At 37.1% G+C, this 11,304-nt stretch overlaps 1 protein-coding gene across 3 annotated transcripts in view; it reads left to right on the forward strand.

Annotated features, from left to right (window-relative positions):
• The window catches only part of AIMP1 (aminoacyl tRNA synthetase complex interacting multifunctional protein 1), a 53,854-nt gene extending 42,897 nt beyond the window's left edge, over positions 1–10,957 (forward strand). For all 3 annotated transcript variants that reach the window (XM_020974733.2, XM_020974734.2, XM_020974735.2), the window contains one exon: positions 10,696–10,957. In XM_020974733.2, the coding sequence (XP_020830392.1) occupies positions 10,696–10,862 (167 nt within the window). In that variant the 3' untranslated portion in view covers positions 10,863–10,957. The remainder of the gene's footprint in view (positions 1–10,695) is intronic.
• Positions 10,958–11,304: the final 347 nt, after the last annotated feature.

Below are 11,304 nucleotides of genomic sequence, written 5' to 3' on the forward strand. Positions count from 1 at the left end.
TGCAACAGAACAGGTCAAAGCTTCTATTCCAGTCAGTAGTAGATTGGGCCCATGAAGATTGCTTGTACTACTAGCCTGATGATCTTCAAGATAGAGAGAACTAGTCATTCGAAAATAAATGAATGGGGAAGGAGGGAGGGAGGAATAGGATTTGGAACTCAAAACTTATTTTTAAAAATTGTTTTACTATGTAATTGGGGAAAAAATAAAATATAAGTGAATGGATGAGCCAGCGAGCAAGCAATAGATAGATCTATGGATAAATGGTGACTTAGAAAAAGAAGCAGAATTAGAAATGATAGGACACAAAATCTCTATAGAAGAAGTCATCTTGACTAGAACAAAGTATTTTATGTGTAGAAATAAAAAGTTAGAAACATGAGAGGTTGGTGGGAGAAACCAGTGGAATTGATTTTTGGAATGTTTAAGATAAATGGAAGTTGTTTTTTTTCTGGGGTGATATTTTCTGGGTTTTCAGAGGTTGATAGGGGAGAGTGAGAGCGACTACCTTTTCACTCCTCCATCTTGGCTCCCGGAAGCCAGTGACAAATGGAAGTTTTAAGATAATTTATATAGCTTTGTTTGAGTTTTAGTTGTTTCTTGTTAGTATTTGGTTTTTGTTGTTTCATTTTGTGTTTATTGCTCTGGACTTGTTATTTCATTTGGCCTTGAGCATTTGTAGTGAAAAAACAAAAAAGAGTTCTGCAGTTCAGTCTTAGAGAGCTGCCTGGGGGAAATTAAGTAACTTAGCTCCCTGGGTCTATTGACTCTGAGTCGGCTCTCTAGCCCCGGATTCCCTGTGGCACCTCTTACGGTTATTTTAATAGTAGCTAAGTGTTTTCATGTTCTTTCTATTAGAAGAAAGTCAACAGCACCCAGAAGTTTAGTCAGGAACCAACATAGAATTCGCACATTTAAATCATGATAAAGGAGTATAGATGAAAGGAATAAAGAGGAAGTATGAGTTAAAACATGCTTATTTTTTTGCCTATCTCTACCCACCTAAGTGAAAATCCTAAAAGAATCATATAGTAAAGGTCTGTATGTTTTGTGAGTGGGTGGGTATTTGTGCATTCACATAAAACCAGGGCCCCCAGCAGCAGCTGAGAGACCACATTATGTTCTGTGAACTTTATAGTGGTGAGCAGGTTTTGGCAAAATCCCCATCCTACTTCTTCCTGAAGGAGCCAAGTTAGCAGTGGAAGTTAGAGGCAGGTAATCATTAAAAGTCTCAAATTTTTGTGAGCTAGCAAGGGCCTCACCCTATTGGATGGAGTGGCACCAGTATTTGCAATGCGTGTAGCAGAAATCTCCTTACCCTTAGGAGGCCATATTTACAGAAATCTGACTCTGCAGTCACAAACCGTGTAAGTGTAATAACAAATGAAAAAAAGTAAGCTTCTTTTTTATTGTAAAACTGACAAGGCAAGGAAAATTAGAATAAAAACTAGTTTCTGGAAATTGAGTACAAGGTTTGGCTGGATCTGTCCTTAAGTAGAACTTTTAGGTGTCTTTTGTTTCCATTACTTTTTTCTTGTTTCCCATTACCATCTGCTATCTTTTAAGTAATTACTTTAGGAATTACTTCTCCTCAGTCTCTCCTCCTCACCTTTGCCTCATAGAAGTTTCCTTCTTTTGTTCTTTCTTGCTTAGTTTCCTTCAAAGTTGAGCTTGTGACACTTTCTGCAAGAAACCTGTCCTGATATTCCATCTTAGCGCCTCCCTCCACCCCATTACCTTGTATTTGTTTTGTATGTTTTTTGTGTTTGCTTATGTACATATCACCTCCCCCAATAAAATACAAACTCCTCAAGGAACTGTTTCGTTTTTGGTATTGGATGCCCACTGCCTGGCATAGGTGCTTAGTAAAATACTTATAGATTGGTTAATATCAGTGGTGTTTTTTATTCACTGACTTAGAACTTGCCTTAAGAGTTAAATAAGAGCACTTTGAAACAGTCTTCATCATCTGAATTTTACAGATGAAATTATTGAAATGAAATGTTCTTTCAGTAGTACCCTGAGTTGTTGCCAAAGGTGCTAATGGAGTCTAAGATCCCTCTCATTAAGTCTGTCCCTGATGTGCATAAGCCCTTCCTTGCACCTTTAGTTTTAAACACACAAGAAGGGAGCACAAAATCATACATGAAGAAAAGTAAGGGAGAATTTAGCTGCAGTCTTCTACAACAACATTGTAAAATATCACCTGAACTTGAGTTTGAATTATTATTCAGTCCATTCATTTCGTATGCTTAACCAAGCTGAAGAGCCAGGAATCCTTAATGAGCACTGGAGTCAGAGAGTGACCTCCACTGGACCTCATTCCTGTGCTTGCACAGTAAAGTCTGCCAGTAGGTCACAGAAGACAGGGCTATCAGAGCAGCAAGGTGGCACAGTGGATAGAGTGCAGAGTATAGAATCTGGCCTCAAACAATTATTAGCTGTGTGACCCCGAACAAGTCACTTAATCCCGTTTGCCTCAGTTTCCTCATCTGTCAGGTGAGCTGGAGAAGGAAATGACAAACTGCTCCAGTATCTTTGCCAAGAAAATCCCAAATGGGATTACAGAAGAACTGGATACAACTAAACAACAACAAATAAACAATTCTTCTGTCATTTATTTCTTCTTAGGCAAAACCTTTATCTTTCTTTCTTAACCTTGTTAGCATTTGTTCTTATCTTAAGGTGTCCCTGTGTTAGTTTATATATTTTGCTAGTCAATTGACATTCTCAGATTCTAGAAAATTATATTATAAATTTTATATATTAAACATGGTATAGAAGTTGCATTGGATCAAATTTTGGACTTGCAATTTGAGTTAGAAAAGGCTTTATATGTTTACAGTCATTTTCCTTCTAATAGAAAGGCAGAAACATCAATGGGGCTTCAAAAATGCCAGATGAATGCTTTTTATTCCTGTTTCTCACCCCTTTTTTTCCTTTTGTCCTGCCTTATATTTGTGAAGCTATAAATTTTAGTTGTAGAGTATAGCAGCAGGTCCCTTAAGCACTAAGCAGAAATAACTGTTCAAAAAATGTGGTAGCTATGAGACAAAGGAAATAACTGATATCTTTGAGACTACACTCCATTGGATTCCAACCAAGCTATTGCAACAGGAAAAAAAATGTTTTAAGAACCTTAACTAATATCAAAGAAAACGTACAGAGGTGGTTTGATTTGGAAACTTCTTCTCTGAGCCTCTAAGAAGATTAATTCTGCTGACACATGCATGGGAAAATACATAGTTTATTGGAAAAAGCAGACGATTTGATTTTGATTCCTAGCTCTAGAATGTACTGACTATATAACCATATACAACTCAATCAAGTTCCCTGAGCCTCAGTTTCTATACCTACAAAATAAAGATCATAAAACTTGCACAGCCTATCACTGGGTTCTTAGACCAGTATAAAACACTATACAGATGTGAACTAGTCACAATAATAATCTGAATATTTGGTGTGAAAAGTGCTAATGTATACATACAAGTCCATATTCATCTTCAATGTAACAAGTGGAAGCTCTTCAAAAAGAGAAGGAAACACACTCATCTCTATCCACTTGTTGCCAACTGAAAATGCATTTCCTAGCTTCCTCCCTCATCTGCCAAAAGTAGGCCTTTATAATTTATTTTAGTCCATTCTTTTCCAATCTCACTTTATAAAAAAGCCATAGAGAGAACCTAAAACAATCCAACAAAGGACATTTTATTTCCACAAGTAATTTTCATGGCTAGTTTGAGTATATTATTCCAAAGAGTTGAACTTTTGATTTGTTTTAAACCCATATAAAAATAAGTTAACAGTGAAACATGGGCAACTACCCCTGGACCTATCTTTTTTTTTTTGCCTCAAAGCACTTAATCTGTGTAGTTTTAGTGAGTGTTTTACTTTTTAGATAATTATATTTTTTTCTTCTATTCTGCCAAGCTTATTCTTGCCAAACCTCATGTAACTGCTGAGCAATTTTGTAAAATTAGTCAGCAGTAACCCTATAGGTCCAAAATAATCCTCTGGCTTTTATGTAAAAGTACTCAGGGAATTGGTCTCAAGTATTATTAGGGGTCATGTGTTCAGTTTTGACCAAACTTATAAAAACCAGGTTATTTGCTAGAATACTGCTGGTCTGCCAAATGTCAAAGTGGAACTGATACTTTGTGACCATTCTAAGAAGAGTTATGTTGGCTAGTGAAGATGGAACTAACAGGAATTTTCTGATTTTGAAGTCTAGTGCAAGATCAAGGCTAGTTAGAATTTGTCCACTGTGTTACTTATGTGATAACGTTCGTGAAACCCTTCTTGTAAACTGTGATAAATGTTTTGGTTTTCCCCTCCCCTCATTCTCTCTCTTTCTTCAAGTTATTACTTCCAAAAGAAAGAGAATTTGAATTAGAGGCTACCTCAGAGGTTATTTAGTCAGCCCATACTTGAACAATTCATTTCAATTTAACAAGTATTTATTTAGCTCTTGCTATATGCCAGGCACCGTGCTAGGCATTGGGAATGCAAAGACAGAAATAAAAGCCCCTGACTTTAAATTCTAATGGTAAACATATGTTCACAAATACTGGGTATATTTAGTAGGATGAGAACAAAATATGTTGGGGGGAAGAGAGCACTACCCATTGGAAGGGAAATCAGTCAAGATCTCCTATAGATAGTGGCATATGAACTGTGCTTTGAGATACTTAAGAATTACATAAAGTGAAGAGGTGGAGCCAAAATGATGGAGAAAAGGCAGGGACTAACCTGAGCTCTCCTGTGATCCCTTCTGAACATCAGTAAATAATGCCACAAAACAAATTCTGGAACAGCAGAACCCAGAAAAGGCTGGGGTGAAAAAGTTTTCCAGCCAAAGACAACTTAGAAGGTTGATGGGAAAGGTCTGTCACATGAGGTAGAATTGATTGAATAGAAGCTAGTGACTTTGAGACATGAAAAAGCAATAAAATAAAATTTTAAAAATAAAAAAATAGAAGACAATGTGAACTATCTCATTGGAAAAACAACTGACCTAGAAAATAGATCTAGGAGAGATAATTTTAATATTATTGGACTATCTGAAGGCCACGATCAAAAAAAGAACCTATACGTCATCTTTCAAGATACTATTGAGGAAAACTGCCCTGGTATTCTGGTACCAGAGTAAAATAGAAACTGAAAGAATCTGTCAGTCACCTCCTGAAAGAGATCTCAAAAGGAAAACTCCCAGGAATATTATAGCCAAATTCTACAGGTCCCAAGTCAAGGAGAAAATATTGCAAGCAGCCAGAAGGAAACAGTTCAAGTATTATGGAGCCACAGTTGGGATAACACAAGATTTTGCAATTGCATTAAAGGATAAGAGAGTTTGCAAAGTGATATTCCAGAGGGCAGAAGGAGCTAGGATTACAGACAAGAATTATCTGCGCAGCAAACCTAAATCCTTTGGGGTGGGGGGGTATTCAGTGAAATAGAGGACTTTTGGGCATTCCTGATGAAAAAACCGGAGCTGAATAGGAAATTTGACTTTCAAATGCAAGACTTAAGAGAAGCATAAAAAAATAAGTAAGAAAAGGAAATAATAAGGGACTTGATAAAGCTAAATTGTTTGTATTCTTATATGGAAGATGATACATATAACTCATAAGAACTTTCTCATAAGAGCAGTTAAATGGAGTATATATAGACAGAGGGCATGAGTGTGAGTTGAATATGATTAACTAAAATAATAAAATCAAAAGAGGAATGCATTGGGAGAAAGGGAAAAAGGAGGGGTAGGTAGAATGATGTAAATTATCTCACATAAAAGAGGCAAGAAAAAGCTTTTACAGTATAGAGGAAGAAGATGGGGGGGCGGTCATAGGGAATACTTGAACCTTTATTCTCATCAGAATTGGCTCAGAGAAGGAATAACACACACTTAGTTGGGTATAGAACTCTTATCTTACCCTATAAGAAAGGAGGAAAGGGATAAGAGAAGGGAGGATAGGTTGGGGGAGGTGATAGAAGAAAAATACTTTTGAAGAGTGACGGGGTGAAAGGAGAGAGAAAAAAATAGAATAAATGGGGAGGTAGAATGGAGGGAAATAAAGTTAGCAATCATAACAAATTTTTTGAAGCAAATTTCTCTGATAAAGGACTCATTTCTCAAATATGGAACAAACTGAGTGATACTTATAAAAATGAACCATTCCCCAGTTGATAAATGATCAAGAGATGTAAAGTGAGTTTTCAGATGAAACAATAAAGCTATCTATAGCCATATTTTTTAAAATGCTCTAAATGACTGTTGATTACAGAAATGAAAATTAATTAAATGCAAAACCTCACACCTATCAGATTGGCTAATAAGACATAAAAGGAAAATGACATGTTGGGGGGGGATATAGGAAAATCGAGACTCTAAGTTACTTTTGGTGGAGTTGTGCACTGATTCAGCCATCCTGGAGAGCAATTTCAAACTATGCCCAAAGAGCTTTAAAACCATGCATATTCTTTGACCTAGCAATACCACTACTGGGGCTGTATCCCAAAAGAGATTTAAAAAAAGAGGAAAATGTGGTAAAGAATTGGAAACTGAGAGGATGTCCATCAACTGGGAAATGGCTGAACAAGTTGTGGTACATGATTGTGATGGAATACTGTCATGCTGTAAGAAATGATGAGCAAAATGCTCTCAGAAAAATCAGGAAAGACCTACATGAACTGATGCAAAGTGAAATGAGTAGAACCAGGATAACATTGTATATAATAACAGCAATATTGTAAGATGATCAGCTATGAATGACTTGGCTATTTTCATTAATGCTATGATCCAAGACAACTCTGAAGGACTTATGATGAAAAATGCTATCCATCTCCAGAGAAAGAACTGGTGGAGACTAAATGCAGATTGGAAGCATACTTTTTTACTTTATTTTTTCTTGGGTGTTGTTTTTTTTGGGAGGGGTTCTATTTTGCAGCATGAGTAATGTGGAAGTGTGTTTTGCATGACTACACATGAATAATCTATATCAGGTTGCTTACCTTCTCATGGGGGGGGTGGAGAGGGAGGTAGACGATTTGGAACTCAAAATTTTAAAAAGAATGTTTAAAATTTGTTTTACATGTAATGGGGAAAATAAAATACTAAATTTAAAAAAAGAATTCCGTAGGCATAGGGGGCAGCTTTTGCAAAGACACAGACAGGAGGGAGAATGTTTTGTGTGAGGAGCATATCCCCACTTGTTTGGGGAGAACTCGGAGTATATGAATGGAGAGTAATATGCCATCCAGCTGGACAGATAGATTTGCTCTGTATAGCAGAGGGCTTTAAGTATTCAACTGAGAAATTTGTATTTTAGCTTAGAAGCAATAGAAAACCACTAAAGCTTTGCAAGCAGGGTAGTGAGGTGGGCTTTACTTGCTTCCTCTACTTCCTCAATTTTCACTTAATCCTTAGCAGTCTGTCTTCCAACCTCATCACTCAACTAAAACAGCTTTTCCCAAAGTTTTTAAAGATACCTTAATTGCTCATTCTGATGGCCTTCCCTCAGTCTTGATCCTTCTCAGACTGTATATTGCATCACCCTCTCCTACATTCCATTGCCTTTGTTGTTTTCATGATATTACATGCTTTCTTCTAGCTGTCTTAACCTGTCTGACAGCCACTTCGGTTTCCTTTTCTTACTTATTCTCATCAAACTTCCTAACTGTGGTTGTTCCCTAAAATTTTGGCCTTAGGCCCTCTTCTCCCTCTGCTCTTTCTCTTTGTGATATCATCAGTTTCCATGGTTTTAACTTTGATCTCTTTGTGTATGACTCACAGATCGAAATATCTCACTTCAGTGTCTCTCTTGAGCTTCAGTCCTGCATCCCATTGCCTATTGCACATTTCCAACTGGATGTCCCAGAGACATGTTAGACTCTTAACATTTCCAAAACAGAACTCATTTTCTTTAGCCTTAAATCACCATCTCCTCTTCCAAATTCCCCTATTTCTGTCAAAAGGCACCACTGCTCTTCCTAAGGATTATTATCCCGGACTCCTCACTCTCCCTCATTCCACTTATCCAGTGAGTTGCCAGATCTTGCAATTTCTACATACACAGTGGTCTTCATTGTACCCAGTTACTTCAGTCCTTATGGCATTCTAGAGTCCCTTTGCCATCCTGTTAGTCTCCAGCTATTCTGTGTCCTCTGTAGCACAGATGCGGTCTCATTAGGGTAGAGGACAATGGGGCTATAACCTCGCTAGTCCTAGAAAGATGTTTCTGCTGAAGTCTACAGTTATGTTAGTTATCTGGGTTGCTATTTCATACAGTCAGCTCATTGAATTTGCCTTCCATTCATCCTCTCTTGTAGTTTTCTGAGAAATGTTTGTCTATGCACACACATAAAACACACACACACAACAATCTGGTACTTAGGAAATTGATTTTTTTTTCTTATTTTGAGTGTAAAACTTGCATCTTATTAGATTCAACCCACTGCCAAGACCATTTTGGCTTCTCAAGCTCTCATATGACATGTTAGCTTTCCCTACCAGTTTTTTGTCTTCTACAAATTTAAGTAGCTTGCCATCTATGTTAATGTATATGTGAACAATTTGGCTGGTGAAAAGGAGGGAAAAGGAAATGTTGTATAAGGAAGAAGGATGAAATCAACTTTTAAAGGATGTATGATATCAGTCCTTTTGTATGTGAACAGTATTTTTGCTGAAAGGAGCAGGAAAAGGTCTTTTATGTATGTAAAACTAGTAAAAATCCACTTGAGAAGAAACACAGTGTCTTTGGTAAAATATGAGAAAAGACATTAGGAAGACCAAGTAGAGAACTGGCCCTTCAAAAAATATACTTTGGGGGCAAAGAAGTGACTGAGGGTATCTGGCATTGTTGTCCCTCAATTCATTTGCATATCATTTTTTAAGAGTTTAGGAGGTTAAAATCCACAAAGTGATAATTCAAGTAACTCTTTAAAAATTGGAAAAAATAAATATTATTGGTTTTATAACTGACAGCTAGATTTTGTGAATTTTACTTTATAAGGAAAAGATGAGCCACTGATCATTAAGAGGTTCTGATTTGAGGCATTGAGAGCAGTTAATAAGCTAACAAGAGCTGAGTGTGAAGACATCAGGAGAATCAGCTAAGAAGAAGGCTTCAGTGTCTGTGGTAGGAGCCTGCTGATTTTAAGAGCTTTATAGATTGGTTAAAGAAAAGGATTGGTCCCTGATGGTTAAAAAAGAACTGGACTTTGCTGCTGTTTGTACTTTTGCTTTCTAGCACCATCTACAGCTTGAGAGGTGAAACCTTTCACATTACTTCTTACTTCCTTTCCTAGTTTGGGGGAGAAAAATAAAAAACATATTTTGAATGTGCTTTGCTTTTAGAAGAGATTTGGAGTTAATTAGACAAGGAGTTGGCTGGCTTTCTCTGTGTTACCCAGAGATCCAACTTGTTAAGCTTTGTAGTTCTCTGGGTGCCATGTTTGCCATAGTAGTAGTGTAACACTTTTCTTAGCACCCCAGTAAGGGGGACTGTTAGTTAAAAGAGCATGTCACTGCTTCATCATCTCAGGAGCAGAAGAGCATATTTATCATACATCAGGATAATGCTAAAGTTTTTTATTAGTGTATTCTCTTTGAGTGTATTTTATCATTTTAACTGTAGTAATGTAAATAAAGATAGTGAAAGACCAATTGCATAGCCAGTCTTGGTCCCAGAAAACAGGTAGTGGAACACAATACCTCTTCTTGGTAGATGGGTTGGAGACCATATGAGCAAAATCTCTCATGTACCATCAGATGTAGTTATGTTGTTGGTCAGTTTTGCTTAATTGTTTTTCTTTATTAAAAAGAAGTATTGGGGTATATCAGTAAGTGACTTTTCAAAAAAAAAACCCAAAGTACCACTTTTTCTTTTTTCAGCATTCTAGAGTAGAGCAACTAAAATTATTGAGGAAATAAGGCAGAAATTGCCATTAGAGGATAGAGTATAATAGCAGTTAGCTATTTTATTTATTTATATATATATATATAAAATAGCTAACTGTGGTATATATATATACCACTTTAAGGTTTGTAAAGAGTTTTATCTACTCACAATGACCTGGTGAGGTAGGTACAATTATCCCCATTTTGGAGATGGGGAAAATGAGGTTTGGAGAGGTTACAGCTGTGTGAGGCAGGATTTGAACTCTGTTCTTCCTGACTTCAAGGCCAACATGCTATATGCTTCACCACCTAGAAAACCTTCATGTGAAAAGCTTCAAGTGCAGTGTCCTACTACAGATGGGATTTCTGTAGTTAGAAGACCACCCTAGTTCACTTTAGAGGCAAGAAGGTTACCAAATGATAGCCTTTTTCTCAGTCACTGCCAACTCTGGACATTGCCCTCCAAGGTGAGGAATTTGCAGTCTATGTTGGGGGAGGTAGTGCTCCATCCGTATGAGAACACAGATTCTGAGAAGATTGAAGGCAGCCTTGAAAAATGCTTCTCTTGGGGCAGCGTGGTGGCACAGTGGATGGAGCACTGGTCCTGGATTTAGGAGGACCTGAGTTCAAGTTTGGCCTCAGACACATAACACTTACTAGCTATGTGACCCTGGGCAAGTCACCTAACCCCATTGTCTAGCTAAAAAAAAAAAGAAAGAAAAATGCTTCTCTTATCACCAGTAAACTCTCATATAACTTATTTTTGACTGTAACTGTTTCTTTCTTTCTTTTTTAAATAGGAGAGCCTGAAAAGGAACTGAATCCCAAGAAGAAGATCTGGGAGCAGATCCAGCCTGACCTTCTCACTAACGACCAGTGTGTTGCAACATATAAAGGAGTCCCCTTTGAGGTGAAAGGGAAGGGGGTCTGTAAGGCTCAGACCATGTCCAATAGTGGAATTAAATAAAATGGAAAAAAAAATCTTTGGCAATTGAGATACTTTAAAGAAATTTTGATGGAAAGTATTGTAAGCACAATAAAAAATATATATTTCTTCCGTAATCTTCTTAAAAGTTACTGACTCATTTCTGTTCTTTCCCAGACCTACCTGTTGATTTTGTGTCTATAATATTTTCTGTATTAGGATTTAGTGGTTGATCCCTTAGAAAGCACTTTACATTCTTTGCTTGTCTTACAGTTATTTCTATTATTTATTCTTTATAGATCCACAAGTAATTTGTTTTCATTATTATTACTGTTATTGATGGGGAAACTTAAATAGGTTGTCAGTAGGGGCAGCTAGGTGGTGCCGTGGATGGAGCTGTGGACCTGGAGTCGGGAAGACCTGAGTTCATATTTGGCCCAATACTTCCTAGCTGTGTGACCGGGCAAATCAGTTAACTTCTGTT

Source organism: Phascolarctos cinereus, unplaced genomic scaffold, assembly GCF_003287225.1.
Source record: "Phascolarctos cinereus isolate Bilbo 61053 unplaced genomic scaffold, phaCin_HiC Scaffold_9;HRSCAF=440, whole genome shotgun sequence".
NCBI lineage: Eukaryota > Metazoa > Chordata > Mammalia > Diprotodontia > Phascolarctidae > Phascolarctos > Phascolarctos cinereus.